This window comes from Vespula pensylvanica, chromosome 5 (genome assembly GCF_014466175.1).
Source record: "Vespula pensylvanica isolate Volc-1 chromosome 5, ASM1446617v1, whole genome shotgun sequence".
NCBI lineage: Eukaryota > Metazoa > Arthropoda > Insecta > Hymenoptera > Vespidae > Vespula > Vespula pensylvanica.
In genome coordinates, this window is record NC_057689.1 from 977,733 (window position 1) to 998,830 (window position 21,098).

The 21,098-nt window shown below is 39.0% G+C and overlaps 2 protein-coding genes across 15 annotated transcripts in view; one reads left to right on the forward strand and one right to left on the reverse strand.

The window, feature by feature from the left end:
• Window positions 1-4,098, reverse strand: part of LOC122629105 (hillarin) — a 16,643-nt gene extending 12,545 nt beyond the window's left edge. The window contains exon 1 of one of the 4 annotated variants that reach the window (XM_043812156.1): window positions 3,266-4,098. Coding sequence is in view for 1 of the 4 variants with exons in the window: in XM_043812153.1 (XP_043668088.1) it covers window positions 3,262-3,275 (14 nt within the window). In the remaining 3 variants the exon portion in view is untranslated. Of the gene's footprint in view, window positions 1-3,087 lie in introns of all 4 variants that reach the window. The other 3 variants (XM_043812153.1, XM_043812155.1, XM_043812154.1) reach the window with 3 other exon arrangements.
• A 1,001-nt stretch (window positions 4,099-5,099) lies between these two features.
• On the forward strand, window positions 5,100-21,091 carry LOC122629633 (E3 ubiquitin-protein ligase lubel). 11 transcript variants are annotated; one of them, XM_043813276.1, is made up of 23 exons: window positions 5,102-5,315; window positions 6,490-6,579; window positions 6,736-7,158; window positions 8,147-8,335; window positions 8,427-8,657; window positions 8,743-9,215; window positions 9,298-10,487; window positions 11,202-11,455; window positions 11,614-11,709; window positions 11,974-12,117; window positions 12,464-12,826; window positions 12,927-13,110; window positions 13,280-14,767; window positions 15,941-17,115; window positions 17,167-18,024; window positions 18,763-18,960; window positions 19,043-19,321; window positions 19,405-19,494; window positions 19,566-19,722; window positions 19,811-20,141; window positions 20,399-20,524; window positions 20,623-20,791; window positions 21,033-21,091. In XM_043813276.1, exons 1-23 carry the CDS (start codon window positions 5,229-5,231, stop codon window positions 21,060-21,062), a joined length of 8,625 nt encoding a protein of 2,874 aa, XP_043669211.1. In that variant the 5' UTR covers window positions 5,102-5,228; the 3' UTR covers window positions 21,063-21,091. The 11 variants fall into 11 exon arrangements, with proteins under 11 accessions (XP_043669219.1, XP_043669218.1, XP_043669217.1 ...); XM_043813277.1 differs by having other exon boundaries at window positions 15,941-17,112; XM_043813274.1 differs by having other exon boundaries at window positions 15,941-17,103; window positions 17,137-18,024.
• The last annotated feature ends 7 nt before the right edge of the window (window positions 21,092-21,098 follow it).

Sequence of the window (21,098 nt, forward strand, 5' to 3'; positions counted from 1 at the left end):
CTTTTTTTTCTTTCCCTCTTTTTCTCTCTTTTTCTCTCTGTCTGTCTGTCTCCCTTCCTTCCTTCCTTCCTTCCTTCCACGAGAGCCCGAAACGAGCTTTGAAAACCGAGAACGTATCCTCTTCTAACAGTATCACAACGGAATCCCAATTGAAATTGATCCGACAACCTGTTTCCCTTATCGTTAGCTATAAACTCGAGCTCGTGACTGCCGCGTAACCGAGTCCTCAATTGTATCTATATACGTACCTACCTACGTATATATAAATATGTAGTATAAACAAAAATATTGCCGATGTCAAGAGGAAATACGAAGTCGTGTTTACGTTTCTTTCTTTTCTTTTTCCTGTTACGTGTTAATTCGTTTCAATGAATTCTCTTTTAATAATTAATAGAAACGTATAAATGAGATTTTTTTTTTTACAAAAATAGGAGAATTAGAAAATATGATTGCTTACGTTCCATCGTAATAAATTTATGAACGAGTCGTAAAAGACGACGTGCTAAGCAAGAAAAAAAAAAAGAAAGAAGAAAGAAAAAAGGGAGAAAGACGTTTCAGAAAGTCCTTCTTCCGAAGAACGAACACGCGAGTCGCTTGCATACCGAAGCGCATCGAGAGAAAGCATTTCGTTCGTTATTTTCGTGAGTAAAACGTCGACGTATGCGTGTCGCGTCTGCACCGATAATGATCATCCTCCTTTCTTCTCGTTAATCTACTTCGCCACGCGACTTTTATTCCTCGCGCTTTCTTCTCTCTGTCCTTGCTGTTATTGTTATTGTTGTTGTTGTTGTTGTTGTTGTTGTTGTTATTGTTGTTGTTTTAATACATCTTTGATCTGCATTGAACATTAACGCAATTTTTTTTCTATCGTCGATTACCAATAAATCGAGCCAAGATACGCAGTGACCTACCAACCCTCAAAATGACAAAAAAATTCTTGAACATAAAATCCCATAATTAAGGATCCCATAATGTTTTGTTGTTTATTTTGCAAAACATTACCAACCCATAAGACAACCTTTACATTATATAATTATTGAAACTACCAAGCCATAGTTCCATCTTATGAAACTTATAATTATTTTTTTAGTAAATTTTTCAAACTATTTATTCCGACCGAAATGATTTCTTCCGATTTCATTTTCTTTTTCTTTTTTACTTTTTTTGATGCATTCAATAAATGTTGAAAAAAGGAGAAAGAAAATTGTTAATAAAAAAGTATCGATTAATGGCGTCAAAATTAATTGGCTAAAAAAAAATCTTCGAACTTTTAAATTCATTCGATTTTAGATTATTCAGAGATTGGTAATTTTCTGCATAACTTGGCCCAATTATTTTCTTCGTTATCTTTTTCATTTCTTTTTTATCGATACGAATGTAATAATAAATGTATATGGTATGTAAGTGTGTATACATATATCTATACGTGACACGGATTCTCACTCGTAGGAACGCGGAATGCCTTTGAGCGCATTGCCACTCGTAGAAATATCGCTTATCTCGAATATATAATTGAAGGGGCGAGGTGCAGGAACAGTCGTTCGTGGAAATCAAAAAAAAAAAGAAAAAGAAGAAGAAGAAAAAGGTACATATATATACACTACTTCCGGAATGTTCGGAATTTCTCGATTGATTCCGCGTAAACTTTCAAAGTATAGAAAGAAAAGTCAATTAAATTTGTTTATATGCTGTCTTTTCTCTTTTCCTTTTTTCTTCTATTTTACTAACATTTTCTTTGACTCGAACTCAAAGTTAAGAATTCAAAAAAGAAATACCATTGGATATATACCATACTTTTTAATCGATCTATTATAAGCAAGAAATTTGGTCGGTGTTTGCGTTTGGAAGAAAAAACAACTTTCTTTCATAAAGAATCGGTGCATCGTCGCGCGTAATTAAACCCGACGATTTTAGGAGAAATCCTTTCCGATAGAATGCCCGCTTTCTACGATGTTCTACAAAAGGGAGGGATAAACGAGAAAGAGAGAGAGAGAGAGAGAGAGGAAGAAAAGGAAGAGAACACAATGCATCGCGTCGACGCAAATCGGTACGATCGAAATCGTCGAGGCAGACTTCCTCCTCCGAACGTAGTTAAATACGTTTGTTGAACGAAAGGAAGGATTTCGAATCTTACGTGTCGATCGATCGTTACGAATCTCTCCGAGTCTCTTTTCTCATGATGACTTTCGCAAAGAAAGTCGAATCGATCGTAAAGACTCGAAAGAAGATCCGGTATTATTTATACTAGGCGGTATCTACTACTGTATTCGACAGCTATGTGCTTTCACGCTTGATAATTATTCATCGCATTCCAATAACGTACGAGCAAACGTTGTTGATTCGAGGTCATCTTTTCCTATAGCTAGAGTTAGAGCTATTTACTAGTTACTACGATATATACTCGATGCAGGCGCGAACGAGAACGCACGTGCCATCGAGTACGAGTCTCAAAGATGAAAGAGAAAAGTATTTTTGCGAAAAAGATATTGCGTGGTGAGCGAGGATGGATGGACCGGATGGATGGAGGATAGATATTTCTCGTGAATCATCGAAAATGACGAATTAATGGCATCGAGGATGGATACAAAAAAATGAAATTAGATTTATTTCGCCTTGTTACTTAACGCTCGCTAAAACGACCGTTAACATACTCGTCCCTTCGTGAGTTTCTCCTCAATGGAATTCCTTCCTCTCGTTCGAAGGAAGGAATTCCAAAAGGAATGGAAAGATAAGGAGAGAAACGTAAAGGAGTAGGGGGTCCCCGAAGACTCGCGCGCGCGGCTCTTAACCCGGTTACAAAAGTGCAAGATTTTCGTCGAATCGCGACGATCGGTTAAAATTCCCGTTTGCCGGGATAGTCTCGACCTTAAAAGACACGCTCGAGGAGAGGCTCGATCAAGAGGAGAAACTCTTTCGAGGAATCTCGGTGAGATTCCTCTCTCTTGCGTCTTCGGGATCGTTAAAGTACGATCTTGCTACGTAAGTTTCCTCTCTCTCTCTCTCTCTCTCTCTCTCTCTCTCTCTCTCTCTCTCTCGCTCTCTCGCTCTCTCGCTCTCTCGCTCGTTCGCTCGTTCTTTCTTACTTACTTACTGACGAGTGTAGATACGCGCGTGCGCGCGAACGCGAAGCAATTGGAGCACGATGAAGGAAAAAAGAAGGAGGCTACATCGACGCAAGGTCAGATTCTTCTTCCCACCCTTCGCTTGCTACTCTTGGAGAAGGCGACAACGGCACCGCTACAACACGTTCCTTCAAAATACCTACGCGTCCTCATAATCCTTGCTCGTATGACCGACGAGTTTCCTCTTCGGTTCGGAACATCCTCGAAGAAAATTAATATCCAGGAAAGATTTTCTATCTCCTCTCTCCTTTATCCTCTATTAATCATCGACCTCGAGAAAAGTAACGATGCCGAGACGACAGCATCGAAATGGAAAACACCTTTTCCAAAGATCGAGGAGGGATCCTTCTGGTTCGCTTCTTTCTTCCGGTTACGGCCGCGATGGTTACGACCGTGCATTGAAATCACCGAACGTACCGAGTAGTACGTACCTCTTGTACGGCACCGAAATTTTTCTCCTTACCTCGCACCACTTTCTTCGCGCATACCAGCCGTACATTAACGCTGAGATTAAAGGAAAGCAGGAAGGAGAAAATACGGAAGGTCGAGATAAAAGAGAGCGTGGCCAACACCGGCCAGCCACCTGTCCGGAGTCGAAGTCTTCGATCTATCTAGGACGACGATGCGCTCGATCAGGTCCAAAGTATTTTCTTTCTCAATGGGGCCCTCGCGTAATTTGCCATTCGATAAACTTTTCGTTGAAGAACTCGAATCTATGAAAGACCGGCTGGAAAAATATCTTGCCAACGAGCACGACGTGTACGCGAGACGATTCGACTTCAAATCGTCCACCTGCCTTCGTCGACGTTCCGAGAAGGTCTGAGGTGAGAGGGACGGCCATTTTGAGGTACCACGGTGAACGCAGGTGGCGCTACGGTTCGAGAACCCGTCCTCGGGAATGGTATGTATGTCCGATCACTCTCGGAGAGGCCCTCGTCTCGCGAGCATCTACCTTTCTTTCTCGGTGATCTTCTTTCGCTTATTCCTACTTCCCTCGACGATGAAAGTCGAGAAAAAGTGGAAGTACCCTGCAAATCCCGCTATACAACGGAACGATCCGATTCGATTTCTTCCATGGGCCATCTCTAACAGACCTATTTCTTTCTGTTTCAGCCAAGCCGATTCTCCGTTAACAAAGAAAGCGGTATTCGAACGCGTTGGAACGCAAAACACCTACATAAAGAGTCTTCCTACGTGAAAACTAGATTACATATATAGCGTACCGATCTAACAAATGCAAATCACTGTACTCGTTAAATACGTAAAGTCGTAATACGTTTCATGCAAATGTCCAACTCCTTCATAAGAAACTTGCCATATTAAAATATCGATGACGCGAGCGAAAATGCGCGTAGAAAAAAAAGCAAAAGAAAAGGAAGGAAAAAGGAAAACATAAGAAAATCATATCCACTACCATAATCTTTCTCATGACATTTCCGTAGAGCAAACACGCCGGCGCGATCATGACGTTTACGATGCGATCTTTCTCACGAACGTTGTACGCTCGATCTTGCGGTAGACCGAGCCACAATGCGCAATTAACAAGAATGATCAGCGATTCTAAACCCAAAGACATAAGCTTTGCAAGATATTACTCGAGTGAAATCTAAGCAGAAGTAGATAATAACTAGTTCGGTGTTTTTTAACTAAGTAGAAATCGTTATAACGAAATCGATCTTGTATCGTACGGGATACTTCGCATACGTCGATCAAAATAAATATATAAAACATTCCCCAACTATGCGGACGTATGTTTCTCATTTCTTAATTATGCAATTAGAATTAATCGTGACGAGAGAAAGTCTTTGGAAGCATTGGCGAGAAATTTGAACCGAGTTCGAGGAAAAGCCGATCGTTCACCCTCGAGCTTCAGGGAGACGTGTCTCCAATTTTGAAGAACAAGAAGAAAAAGAAGAAGAGGAGGAGAAGGAGGAGAAGAAGGAAGAAAAAAAAATAGAGAGACTCCGAAACGTCTTGTTCGAGTGCGAGGCATCGTGATATATTTACGCGAACGGGGAGACTCCGGTAGAAAGGATGGCATCGGTCCAGCAACCACGTTACTGAAATAGATTTCGGCGCTGGTAATGCAACGGGTCCTCGTAGGCAATGAATAGCGGCAAGAAGATCAGTAGCGCGTCGGCCAGTTCCCGAGGAAAAACCGGAGGTACCCGACTCCGCGAGCTACACATGAACGTGAGTGTGGAACCCTTTGATTCTTCAGTTAGTGAGTTCTCTCGATATATCGATCGATCGATCGATCATTTGCTTCGTCAATTATTTATTGTGTCTACTTCGATGTGATTATCGCGTAAAAAAATCTATGCGTATCGTCGTCGTGTTTCCAAGAAAGTTCATGTAAATATCCGCGAGAATAGAGCGACTCTGCTCTATTTTCGTACAGTGCATCGTGCCGAAGGAAAGAGAGAGAGAGAGAGAGAGAGAAATTCAACGCCAAGCTGCCTGGCCTCCGCTCGCATTTTTCACGATGATACGTGAGAGAAAAAAGAAAGAAAAAAGATAAATAGGCTAGCTGTTGATAGGTCCGTCGTGCGTGTTTTTAACGTCGAAATTTCATTTTCATCGGGAATGGCTCGAGATTGACGGAATTCGTATGTCTATCTAGAATTTGGAAGATCTCCAATTTGCTCGGGCTTTAGCGATTTCATCGAGGAACAATTCTCGTCAACGATTTCTTCTTCTTCTCCTTCTTCTTCTTCTTCTTCTTCTTCCTTCCCTTCGTTGCTAATCGGTACGATGAGTCATAACACAACAATGTGTTCCATGCTGCACAGTTTTACAAGTATTAGACAAGAGAATGACGTTCGAGTTATGTCGAACGATTAGACGAGTAAAAATATTATAGAAGAGTAATAAAAAGCTAAAATTTTCTAGAACATTGTATCTATGCCGTTTGGCCCGGGAAAATTTGTTTGGCCGTCCAAAACAGTACTGCGGGGAACAAAAGAGATAGCCACGTAGAAAGGGAAGAGAAGGAGTAAACGCGTTCTAAAGATACCATCTAATTCGAGAATCTAATTCACATTTATCTTACAGCCTTTAAGACTAACGTGATCGCAGAACGAAAATGTCGGAATATCATGGTTATTTATTTACTTGGAATATTTCTACTGGACTATCGACGCCCATTCATATAACACGTGTCCCAGAATATGTCGAGGAATGTTATGTTGCGAGATGACGACATTTCGCTTTATTTTTGGACGCGGAACAGAGATTTTTCGTCAATGCCCCCGTAAATAAAAACGATCAAAGGATACCCAGATTTATTCTATTTCCGAAGAATAAAAGAAGCTTCTTTTACAAGGATTAATTCATTATACGTTTTCTTCTTCTAACGACTTTGCAGAATCCGGGAGCTGAAAAATGGCGGCCCATGGCCATTTCGAATCCATCTACTCGATTGCGTATGGCACGGACCATGCCTCACTGGGTATTGGTACGTTCTAATATACTTTTACATAACCGATTATTAATATCAAAATAAAGAAGTTTACGATCTGACAATGATTTGACATTGACAAGTAACGTTTGACAATAGCTTTGAAAGAAAATTTGTCGAATTAAGAATAAAACAATAAATGTTGTATAAAAGGCACAACAGCAGAAGGATGCGGAGGAGCGGAAGGAACGAATACCAACCCCACCGAAGGTACCACCACCGTCGCTCTCCGGAGACTGTGGTGACCCAGACTACGAGATCATCGAATTCCCGATCCGAGGAACACCCCAGAAAACGACACCAATGTCGACCGACCTACCATCCATTACCAAGCACAGCAAATGTGCCCTTTGCGGCACCGAGAACGTCTTTGCACGATGCGACACCTGTAAAGAGAATTATTGCGAAGCATGTGACGACATGAATCATAAACATCCCAAGAGAAAAGCTCACGTTAGACGGAGGATCGTGACTGAAACTGCAGCAAAGAACAGACCACCTTTGCCACCAAAAGGTGAAAATCTAGCTGGTCCACCTCCTGTACCACCACCGAGAAGAAATCGCAAGAGCTCTCAGGTAGGCTGCATCCTATCCTAATTCCTGATATCCTATTACAAGAACATCTCCTAAAACACGATAACTTTTCTTTCGTTGGTTATGTACCCTATTTCTCTCTCTCTCTCTCTCTCTCTCTCTCTCTCTCTCTTACTCGCTCACTCACTCACTCACTCACTCACTTTTTCTCTCTTCGATATTCCCTTTCCGGATCTGCAGATACCTTAATTATAACGACGGATCTTAATACATAATATTTATACTCGTATTATTTAACGAACGTTCACGTTGATGATTCATTGTCACTACAAACGTCACACCGAGGCAACGAAGATTGTTTACCCTTCAATATTTTATTACCGTTGAATTGTTTTACAGATTTTATTGTAACACCCTCGTATTGTTTTCTAATACACCATGTTACCGAAAAAGACGTCTGCCGTATTCACTGAACCCGTTCTCTCTCTCTCTTTCTCTATCACAATTTCCGTTTGAAGGTAACGGCGTGGAAAAGACCTCCGGCAAAGTCATCATAGTTAATAATCAAAAAACAACGGAGATATTGTTGCTTCGTTGAAACAGTGAATATGGCAGGTTAGGGTTAGAACGGTAACACGATCATTTTTCATATACCATTCGTAATCTTTTCCGTACCGTTACTGGTACCTTCCCATTCCTGATCTTCCTGCAGGACGAGATTACACGCAGAAACATAGGATTTATACGTACCTACCTACCTACCTACGTTTGAATTCTTTACAGCATCTACCATCGGCTTGTATCGCTTAAAAAAAAAAAAAAAAAAAAAAAAAGAATTCACTTACAGCGTATGTAGCATACAAAAAGTCACGTTTAGGAGTCGGCATTTCGTTTCGTAAATCCTTCTATGCGTATCCACGAAGCCAATTTATGTATTCGACAAAATATACCTATGTAAAAACCGAACGGTATTCCGAATGTCAAAATGTGATATCTAAATCCAACGTGTAAGCTAAAGTTTCGCGCTTAGGCCAAACTCACGCAGAATCAAGGAGGTACGAATCGATCATTGATCGAGAAACCGGGAAGTACGAAGCGTGATGTTTCCAACGCTAGTGGATCATCGTCGACGACTAGGGAGACAAATTTTCAAGGATCGAAGATTAACACCACGATCGAAGGATCGGGATCGAGTACCGACAAGATGTCTACCTTACAGGTATGCTTTTACTCTATTTATCGATATCTTTTTGGTTTCGACATTGGAGAACTCGTAATCGTAGAACTTGAGAATGATTCTGATGTTTCAGGAAAGATACAGGAGATATCAGGAAGCAATGAGAGCCCAAGATGCAAATCGACGAAGACGTACACCATCCGATGCTTCGTCGAGAGAAACCGCAAGTCCCAGGCCAGTTAGCATAGGGAGTTCTAAAGCGACGCCGCCTTTACCACCTCCACCACCTCCCAGATCTATAATACAATCGACCAGCGTGTGCGATCTCTCGGCACCGCACATGTGGAATCTTGGAATGCATCAGGTACGTAATCGGTAGGATAGAGAATATACGTAAAATAACGGATTTTATAATCAAAAGAAACTTGTCGACGCTTGCTTGTGTTCAGGCTCAATCGATGGCACAGTTAGGTCCCGGTGGAATGCCAATGATGTGGTACTCGCCGAACAATCCCTGGGACGCGTCGATGAGTGCTTCGACCTTGAGTTTAAATCATCCACCTTTATGGGCATACCCCATGGGATATCATCCGTCTCAAATGTTACCACCGCATTATCCGGGAACTCTGTCGAGACCGCACAGTCCAGCGAGGAGTTTAAAGTCGAGCAGAAGGTCCAGGGCACCCTCGCCATCTCCAAGTATAAAATCAAGAAAGTCTATCGTCTCGAGATCGAGATCGAGAATATCCCCTGGATCGCCTTCGGACGCTAGCTCCGAAGATTCCGAGGAATCTGACTTCGACGATAGACTTTCTCGAGGATCGAGAAGTATCAGACGAGGTAGCGTTCCAAGAAGTATCAGACAGAGAAGTTATCAAGATAACGATGGTTCTAGGACTTTACTGTCTCGACCTCGTCGAGAGTAAGTAGTCTATACGTTTGCTTTGTATTCTAACGATCGTACATTCCCAAGAGTATCGTTATTCATGAGTTCGATCTTTTAGGAGACTAACGTCGGAGGATAGGATGACCAGCACGGAGGAACAATGGTCTGAAAATCAATCGACCAGACGGTACTCGATGTCCTCGAGAGGTTACGAGGACTCTCGAAGGAACACGATCGATTCTCGTCTTCGGAACATCGAAAATGGAACTTACCATGATCAGCGACGCGAACGACGACGACGTAAAAGTACCGACGAGGAACTGTCCGATCGAAAATCTAATCCAACAGCTAGAACAAGGATCACCAGTTCCTCCGACGATCATTTCGAACGAACGGAGAAACGTTCGACGTTATACGACGACGAAATCCTTTCGTCGAAGAGACACTCTTTAAGAAACGAAGACGATCCGAGGAGATCCATCTCGCAGAGAGCTTCGAGAATGACTTTGGCAGAGTCGCAAAGACAAGCTCTGGATTCTCGTGATTCGACCTTGAAAAGAGAAACAGAAAACGAGTCGGAACGTCTTTCGTCGCGTTCTATACGAAACGCTACGACGGACGTCGATGAACTGCGAAAAAGGGAACAACGTATTCAGGACCAAAATAATGTCTCGTCCAAGAGAATATCGTCCTTTAAGAGAGAGGACTCGTTGGATCAGGCTGAACGAGCTTCGGTACAGCGCAGCTCTAGAAGGTCTTCCATCGAAACGGATACGAATCAAAACTTTAAAAGATTGTCTTCGCGCGAAATGTCGCGAACGAAGGAGGACGACGAAAGGATGCTAGCGAGGAATAAGAAAGAATCGAGCGTAGATCGGGACTCTCAAATATCTCGAACTAACGAATCCATTCAAATCAAAGAGAAGAAAACGAACGTGGAAGACAGCAATGAGTCGTTCAAAGGATCGAAAGAAATGGTAAACGCGTTAAAGAAAAATTCTCCTACGAATAAAAAAGCTACGATCGAATTACCAGCTGACGAGTGGTCCTGCGAGCATTGCACTTTCATAAACAAAATCACCGAACGCGTTTGCGTAATCTGCTGCAAGACCAGAAGCAGTGCCCTACCTTCGAACGAGACGGATGATGCCGATACCAACATAGAAGATATTCAAACAATCGATAACGATAACAAACAAGTGTCGGGTTCTACCGAGGATCCTAATCCCGATTTGGAGAAGAAAACAAATCTTTTGAAAATCTCGAATAGCGAAGAAAGTGGTGACAGTGGATCGACAAAGAACAAAGGTAGAACCGGACGAAAAATCAGCTTTTCTTTTGGTACCAAGTTATCCAAATGATGAACAAATTTTACACGTTACCCTCTTTTCATAAACGACTCGTTCTTTCTCGTTCGCTTCCGTTAGTTTCCGTTCGTTCGTTTTCATAAACACACCAGCCCCCATTTTTTTTCTTTCGATTCGCGAGATTTCAAGATGTTTCTAAATATTTTTTTACCGTTCTTCTAATAGACCATCGATCATTGTTCCTCTTCTCTATATGTGTATCCTTGAATGAATAATAAAGAAGCATGCAAACTGTTTCTCACGTCTTTCGTGGAAGTCAAATGCGTAAGCGTATTTGAAATTTCACCATGTGATTTATCTATGAAATTCATTATTATTCATTCAAGTTACAATCTTTTCAAGAACGAATACGCATTTGACTTGTGGATATACCTTTACTCCAAACAAGAAAAAAATATATTGAAAGAAATATAATAAAATAAGGATAGATAAATAGAATAAATCAATTGAGAAAAGAAAAGTAAACTTTACAATTTGTCGAATCGATTGAATGATCACACACGATTGTATAATCTTACATCAATGTTATTCATATCGACAACACTTACAATAAACAAGTAATTAAAAAAGAAAGACGACGAAGAAAATAAAAACGATAAGATAAGACGAATATTTTGTCGTTTTTCTCATCGGAAATGCACTTGTTCGGTTTCAGGTATAAGCCTAGCAGAAAGTTCGACAGATATGCATGACGTTAAATTAGCCGAATCATCGACTACGTCCGAGAGAAAAGACGAAGGAACTTTGACATCCTCGACACTAACATTATCCTTATCAAAGGGAACTAACCCTGAAGATATCGATGAACTCGTAAAACGACCTGCGTTATCTAAATCCAATGAGAGGATCGAAGAAACTCGTAAAGTTTCAACCGGAACGTCTCCGCCACCGCAAAGTATTTCCACCCAAGTAAGCCACAAGTTCGAGAAATAAACACTTAACATATGTTTATCGACGATAATGTGGTATAATATTTAATCGAAAAGAAAATAAAAAATAAAAAAAAAAAAAAACGAGAAAAAATTGACGAGAACGTTTATTCGATGGGAAAGAAATAAATGTTTCAGACATACGATTTTCTTCCACGAGGAGGTAGTGGTTCCCTTCGTAGATCGATGTCAACATCCAAAGGATTTTTGTCTTACGAGGATAGCGAGACAGAGGTAGGAGGAGATAAGAGCTATATCAACTTTTATCCGTCCCGATCTGGAATTTATAATGATTTATATGATTGAATAAATTTAATATACATGCGTATAAAATTGTTCCTTTCCTACGAGAGTTTGTTACAATGGACGGATGAAAGTTAATAAACGCAAAGTCTGATTGTTTATTAACGATTAAAACGTTGTCGAAGAAACTCATCTCATCTCATCTCATTCTCATTATTCGTCTTAATAAAAAACGATACGGAGCATATGTTCCAGGAACCAAATAGATTTACGAACAGTCCCGATCTGTATCCACGAACGATACAAGAACAATATCTGCGGCAAGCGATTTCAAGTCAGAGCAGAGATCGAACTCGAAGAAATTCCATCGACTCCGCTCATCTCTATTATCGCTCTAGGGTAATCAAGCTACTTGCTTTATCGTAATTGACGCGATGGATTTTTTTTTTGTGCAAAGTAATCATAGTTTTCTTAACCCAACAGTTCTAACAACTTTGTGTCCTCGGTGTGAACGTAGGTAGGCAGGATGACGATTTAATTATTTCTTTTTTTTCATTATTTTTCTAATATATATCTACATATACATACATACATACATACATATATACATATATATATATATATATTACACACTCACAGGCTTTAGTTTTAATCAGGAGCATCATGTGTTAAGCTTGATCGCTTTTCTTGCGACTGAATAAAGCGAACGTATCTCTCATTGATTTTTGATATTTGTATTGCATAGGAACCTAGCCAGCCTAGATTCATCGAAGCAGGTCCTAGTACCTCGACTCAAGGTGTATCTACGTTGACTCGTCAAGGATTAGAAATCGTCGAGCTCTTGCGAGAAGCAGAGAGACAAGGATATTCGACTGACGACGTTCAGGTGGCTCTAGCACAGGGTGCGTCCAATCCAATAGAATGGTTAAAGACACAATGGCCTCGTTCGATCGAGGCTGTTCAAATCTTGGTAAGCACCCAAGGGAAAGAACAGAGAGAAAATAATATCGGTGTCCTTTCTGTAAACGAAGCGAAGGATGCTTTGAGGTCGGTCAAAGGTGACGTTTGGAATGCTGTCACCATTGCTACCCAACGTAGACAGCACAAGGTAATATATTTATATACATAGGTATGCATATATATAGAATTATGATAAACAATAGAATCAATTTTTAATAATCTTCCATGACATTTTCTTTTCTTCCTAGACCGCAGAAATTCTAACAAAAGGCAATTTTACAATGGCTGATGTTGTTAAAGCTCTCGATAACAACGATGGCATCGTCGATGCCGCTTTACTCGAGCTACAGAAAAATCAACTGAAGCCGTTTTTAATGAGGATCTGGGGTCCTCCGGTCGGGGTTGAAAATGATGATGCTGCACCACAAGGAGGTGAGTCAATTTATTCTTCTCTTATAAGTAGGACATACGTATATCGAACTATAAATGCATTAGTAAATTATACGAATAATTATTAAGAAATATATAAATATTTAATAAGACATGACAGAGTAAGGACAATAAGAAAACATAATGCAAAAAAATTTATCTACGTAAATAGATGCGGCTGGTATAGTTGGTGGTGCAACAAGGATTCTCGAACAGATTACCACTGTATCGGATACGGAGGCGAAGAAGCAGGTAATGTCACCAATTATTGACAATTTCGTCGCATTGCAGACCGACTTTAGAAAACAGCTGGCGGCACTAAGACAAATGACTTATAATTGGGAATACGAGAAAGACCCTCTAAACGACACTCGAGGTAATAATTCGGTTGATTTACTCGGCAGCTCGAACGGCGAAGACCCAACGATCGACGAAACCCTATTGCCAAGATCGGTAGAAAATATTCATTCAAATCGGACGGTCGATGTAGAGATTGAACAAACGAACAAAGTAGAAAATACTATGGACGATAAGGATAATCAATTAGAGAGTAGTATAATTGAATCAATAGAAAACAAACAAAAAATTGACGATACGAATATTATAGAAAATAATGCAGGATTAACGGTAAAGGAACAATTGGAGATCGATGAAAAGGATCGATCGATTGACGAAAATAGGACAAAAGAAATAATTAGCATCGATGAATCGTCGAAAAAAATAGAAACTCGTGATAAAGACGATCGAAATAATAATTCCAAAGATATTGCGACAGTAAATTCGTACGATGCAGTTGTTACGAATGAGAAACATTTCAATTCTGAGACTGTTACGGTAACGGAGAAATCCGATGATGAAGATGTTACGAAAGGGAATAAAGAAATAACGAATGAGAATGAAGTATCGATGGGTGAAGATGAAATAACGCAGAAAGAGGATAAAAGGCTCTTTCGTAACGAGACTTTGCCAGAGGATAAAAAAAATAGTTCTCAAGAGACCTCCCTTCAACAAGATACAAATATAGTCGAGCAACCGGATCTGAAAATGCATAATGACACTACGGATAGAACGATAACAAGAAAAGTAAACGAGCGAAACAAGTCTCAGGTAGAAAATTTATTTAGGAACGAAGGTTCTTCCATAAACGAGCATGGTTTAGAAGTAAACGCTGTACCCCAGTCTAAGACGATGGAGTTGCTAATGTCTGCTGTTAGATCCTTGCCGGAACAAATGATAGGACCTTTCGTAACGGCTATGAAAATGTTATCGCCTAAATTAACGACGATCGATACCGATACCGATGTAAATGAAAACGATATCGATGAAAATTATTCCAACCCTGCCTCCACTCCTCATCCTGTTCATTCCGAGTCAATGATCGGAGAAAAGGAGGTAGAAAATAATAATGTAAATGATCGACCGATCGATATATCTGCATTAGATAAAAACGAAGTTAAGGATACAATCTCTGAATTTATCGATGAAAATAAAGAAAGTACTACGATCGATAGGGCTCAAGAAGAAACAGAAATCGAACAACCACCTAGGGTCGTGCCTGATAAAGAACATGAAAATAAAAATATATCGAAGCCGGATAACGTCAATGTGAAATTCGAAGCGAAGGATTTGACGGATCAACAGAAGGACTTCCGAGCGGTAGGTACGGATCGAACTGAAGCTAATACTGCGCTAACTAACATAGGACAGAATACTACAACAGATAAAACTGCAATCCCTTCGGACGTATCATTAACAAATGCACGTCATTACGAGCTGCCATTGAATCATGATTTTCAATCACGAACGATAATCGATACATACGTGGACATGCATTCTGAAATCGTTGTAGATAATGAAAACATGAATACGGAATTGATAGATCTACAAGATAATTTTCCAGTGATGGAGAAAACGCATGTAGAAAGTAATAATGATTATAATGATAATGAAAATGATAACAATGATAAGACAAATAGAGATCCGATGAAACTGGATAAGGAGTTATCGAATGTAACTTCACGTATAATTAATGAACATTCCAATGATCAATCGCATCTAATTAATACATCAATGATCGATGGATCCATAAACATAAAATCATTTTCAAAGGAAGCGAATAACTCTTCCAATGATTTCGCATTACCCCATAACCCCATGATTGACTTAACGTTTGATAACAAACAGAATGATGCAGAATCATCATCGACTAACGACGAATCAATGGATAATCTAGATCCATTTGTTCGTAACGACACTCGTTCTAACGAAATTAGTAATCTGATCGAACTTAAAGATGATTTAATCCTCGACGTACCGATATTGACACCAATGAAAATATCCAATGACAATCAACGATTAAATCTAATCGACATTTTCGAATTTGATAAAAAAGATTTACAGAGTAATATTTTAAAAGATTCGGTCGATTCTAATTCGCTTAATCGATCGAAATCTAACGCGGCTTCTTTAAATTTCAATCCTAAATTCGTCGAAGAATCCTCCGAATTTTCATCGCGATTAAAATCAAAAGATCTCGATTCCAATAATAACGCACCAGAAAATTTATCCAATTTGTCGTCTTTAAATCAAATCAAATCAAATGCATCTAACCTTTCGGATATCGAACAAATAAAAACGATAGAGAAGATCGATGATAAATCGCGCGAATCGAAAGAGAGAAATGTTGAATTTATTAGCGAAGTTATTTTATCGCCGTTATTAAAAGACATACAGACGGTTCGCGAGACGATCGACGACCAAAAACTTTCTTACGAAGTATCATCGTTTCTTGAAAACTTGAACTTTATCGAATCGTCTCCTCGGGTTTTTTTAGAATCGAATATTAATGACATCTCGGCTGGTATTATCGAAATAAACATATCCGAATCTCCGATTATAGCTGTAAACGATTGCGCTCCGGTCAAAGAAGTAGAAAAAATTGATTCTGTATTGGAAACCAAAAAGAAAATTGTTGATAAGATTAACGAGAAACCGATTGACGATTTAAATGTTAACATTTTCAAAAAGGTTAAATCTAGCGACGTTGATAAAATCGAAACGAATTTAATTGAACCAATTGGTACAATGAAACTAACGAGAGGAGATATTATTAAAGAACGATCTAAATCGCCGGTAAAAAAAGTAAGTAGAAGGAAATCGCCAGTTAAGATCATAAAGAGAGCTAATACGCTTCTACCTAAGAAGGTCTCGACAAAAATTAACGTCCTTCCGAGAACTACCGCTCTCGTGAAAGCGAGAAACGCAGCTGTTGAAATAATGAAGAAACCGATCGCTTTGAAAAGTATTACACGGATCGAAGACACGCGATCGAAAGGATCTATCGAACAAATTGAAGACGTTCGTATTAAGAAATCGGAGAATACAATAAAACCGATAAAAACTACGATCGATAATGAAAAGAGATCTGCGAGCTCTATGGATCAAAGATCGATCGAATCGACTTTTGAACGATCGAAAAAAACGACGGATATTAAGAACGAAAAAGTTGAATCTGAAAGAGATCAGAGTGTCGATAAAAACAAATCTAAAATCAAATTCATTTCGAAAATTCCTATTTTAACTGCGCGATGCAAAACGTCTTCTAAAATCGTACAAGCTACAGCATCGAAGGATAAACCAGTAAAAATAAATAAAATAATATTGGGATCTGTGCCAACGAGATTACCTGTTGCGAGACAAACCATTTTAAAGACAAATCTGAAAGCTACGAAGATACCGAATATTTCAGAAAACGTAAAAGAAAAAGAAATCGTCGTTAGAAAAGAAAAAGAATCGATTACGATCGGTCGAACGGCGGATAAGGTCGATGACAAAAAAGTTGACAATGATAACGATGGATTTAATTGTCGAACGGAGAAAGAAAAATTAGAAAGCAACTTAGAAACTTTAGAAATCAAAACTGAAGTAGAACGATCTAATAACAGTGATGACGACGGATCAAGTTCGGAGCACGATGACGAAGAAGATGAACAAGATGAAGAAGAAGAAGAAGAGGAGGAGGAAAAGGAGGAAGAAGAAGAAGAAGAAGAAGAAGAAGAGGAAGAAGAAGAAAAAGAAGTTTCAGACGTCGAAGAATCAAGTTCGGTTTTCGATAGTTCCTCGGAATCAGAAAATTTTACCGTGCTAATGAGAGAAGTTCCTAAGTCTAGCTCGGATAAAAGTAACTCTGTCGAGAGTCTGCTTACCGTTGAAGATCAAATAGAAAAGACGTTGCAGGCTATAAGAGCCGAATTGTCAAATTACGAGTCTGACGAATTAGAGGAGAACGAAGATTTGAAACCCGATGAGAAAGATGCAAAAGACGATACAGAAAATGAAGATTCGTCGTCTCTGAGCGATGAAATATTCGAGGAAGCAATATGTGGTGGGGAAGAGTCCATTGACATTAATATCACCAAGATGGACGAAATAGAAATTATTCAAAATGATCTTGAAATAAAAACTCCGGAAGATTCGTCGATCGTATCGAATCTTGAAGAAACGATGGTAGAAAAACAAATATCAAAAGATTCTAATAATAAAATATCGAAAAATAACTCTGTGAACGACGATGTTAATAAACATAGTAGAGTCAATGAACAGAGTAAAGTCAATGAAATATTTAAGAAAAATACGAGTAAGATCGCAAAATTAGAAAAAAGAAATTTACATGAGGGTAATACGAAAGATGTAAAAATGATACAAAGCGTTAGAGTGTTACGAGAGGTCGAGACAAATGATAAAAACAAGAGAAAAAAAGATAAGGAAGATCCACGAGTTACGCAGAGTAAACGATTTTCTTTAGTAGCCAGTTGTATTCGTCGATTCGAGGGTGAAGATAAAACAGAAAGGAAACGTAATGAAGTTGAAAATGTCAACGCTACGAGAAGAGAGGGATCTCCCAAAACGGAAAGGGAGGTCAGTAAAATGAAAAAAAAAAAAAAAAAATATCCTGACTACTTCATTATCCTACGATGCTGATAGCCCAATGTCTACAAACATGCTCGAGCTAATTAAAATTAAACGGAGAGTGGCCTGATTTAGTTCCCCCTATCTCTTTTGATTATGATAACTTAGTAATAGTAATCTCTCTTTCTTTCTCTCTCTCTCTCTCATTCTCTCTCTCTCTATCCTCTATCTTTTAGGGTAGAGTTTATCAAGGGTAAGTATTTTTCCTTGTAACAAATAACTAACACTTTATATATTGTAAGAATAAAGGTATTGCGTTAGATAAACATTATTCATCAAATATATACTAAGCATTACACGCATCTGACAAAAACATCTTCACATACGACATTAAATGTATTCGTTCATGCTTTCAAATTAGATTCCACTTTATTCTCTGAATCATAATAAACAAATTAAGGAGCTCGTTTCTAGACGTTGGTGCCAAACATCTATATTTTGCATGATAAAATATTAATAATCTTTCGCTAGTTACTTACATTTGCTATTACTTATTATCATTCTATCGTATCACGTAACTCCGCAAGCATGTTCATTGAACAATTATTTCTACAAATTTATTTAATTACTAATTTTAGATGGATCGATGTCTAAAAAAAAAAAAGAAAAGAAAAAAAAATCGATTGTGAGCAATTATATATTCTAAATTTGATTTCGCATCATTCGAGCTTTTATGTTCGTTCACAGAGAACGGCACGTAGATTGTTAGCGGAGGGACGTGCATCGAATTACGAAGAGGCCGAAGTAGCTGCCAGTTTATTAGCTCTCAAATTCGGAGATGCAGAAGCTATTCATGCCGCTAAGGAATGTGGTAGTGTCGAGTCGGCTCTTGCATTTTTACAACAAGAATGCGAACTTTGTACCGGACGTTATGCGATGAGTCAGGTCGGTACATCGACGATAATTCGCGATTTATATTCTGAAAATAATTACAAAGAAAAAAAAATATATATATATATATTTTTAGATGATATCAATGTTGAAATGTACACATCGCTGTTGTAACGAGTGTGCCAAAAATTATTTCACCATTCAGATAAGCGATAGAAATATCATAGACGCTGTATGTCCGTTTTGCAAAGAGCCTAATCTGAGGGATGCGAACGAAGACGACGTTCTAGAATATTTTAGTAATCTAGACATTCAATTAAAATCACTTTTGGATTCTCCTATTCACGAACTCTTTCAAAGAAAACTAAGAGATCGGACTCTTATGCAAGATCCTAATTTTAAATGGTGCATTCAGGTGATGCTCGACGTAATTCTCTATTTTAAAAAGATATATACAATGGTATGAATATTTAATCAATTTAAAATATCGTCTACTAGTGCTCGAGTGGTTTTTACGCGGACCCGGAACACAAGAGACTGATCTGTCCTGACTGCAGATCTATAACGTGTGCCTTTTGTCGAAAGCCTGTATGTAAACACGACGAATGTAAACATATAATAGTGATAAGAACTAACGTAACGACTGAACTCATTCACAGTGGGAGAAACAACACGAAGGTATAACTTGCGAACAATTCGCAGCTTGGAAAGATGAAAACGATCCAGACAATCAAGCTGCTGGTTTAGCGAAACATTTGGCCGACAATGGTATTGATTGTCCCAAGTGTAAATTCCGATATTCTTTATCTCGAGGAGGTACAATTAACAAAGAAAATATATTCGAAGAAATAATCCAAAAATCCTTTCGAATACAACTGTAAAGTATATAATAACATTTTTACAGGTTGCATGCATTTTACCTGCAGTCAATGCAAATTTGAATTTTGTTGTGGTTGTGGTAAAGCCTTTCTTATGGGCGCTAAATGCTCGATTAGTCCGTACTGCGCAAAATTAGGCCTTCACGCTCATCATCCGCGCAATTGTCTCTTTTATCTTCGCGACAAGGAACCCGCGCAATTACAACAATTACTCAAGGAGAACGACATTGAGTACGATACGGAAGGGCCAATAGGTGAAAGGAAATGTAAAGTTCAATTGCAAAAGGAAACCCCAGCGGGTGTTGTCGATGCGATTTGCAATTCGGACGTCGTCGAGGGACAAGCTGGTTTATGCAGGTTGAAAATTTGTTTGATGTTAATTCTAACGATCGATTTAACGTCCTAATGCTAACGGAATCATTAAGTAATATTTTATAAGTTCATCGTAAAGAAAAGGTAAGTTCAAGCGACAAAGAAGATACTCGAAAGATAACAATCTTTTCGTTTTTTACGAATTTGATATCCTAATCCTAGAGTTAAAAAGATCCTAAAGACGATCCTTTAATTACTTAATAGTCTATCCTAAAATGCTAACACGTTCTCCCAATATTCAGGATTCATTACGTCGAGTATCTTGTTCGAAAGATACGTTCTACGCAGTTGGAACCTCTTCCGCTGTTGAATATAGATGATCTCGAGACTTGCGTTAAACGAAGCGGCTTAAAACTACCTCCAAATTGGTACGGGCGTGACCCAGAACACTACAGGAAAGATCTGACGGAGGTAAAAACGAAAGCTGTACAAGATACGACTAACATCTGGGTACTTTTCCCCGCAGGCAGCACTACATTGAATACTTGGCGGGCCTGGTACTCAAAAGCAAGCTGGACCCTGTGGCTATCTTTGACTTGAACGACGCCAAGCAAGAGTTGCGCCGACGGGGAAAAGTTCCCCCTGCGAAGGACCAGGAAATGTCCGAGCGGGATTATCTCCAGGCGTGTATTCAGGTGACTAACAATTCCTATCCTTTCCTTTCATTTTAATCCTTCCATCAAAATAACCTATTACAAAGAAAATAAATAATACAAGTTAGTACACTAAACAAACAAATTAACTTTCACTCGTTAAGGTGGGCTTACCTTTTAAATTAATTAATTAGTCGTATTGTATAGATATCGAATATTTTATTTACATTAATCTTTCATATTAAATTTGTCCATATCAAATGGATATATTACTATTTTACAGATTGTACAAAAGGAAATTCCACTGGAATAATAGGAAATAAACACGTGAGAAACCTTCAAGATTCTA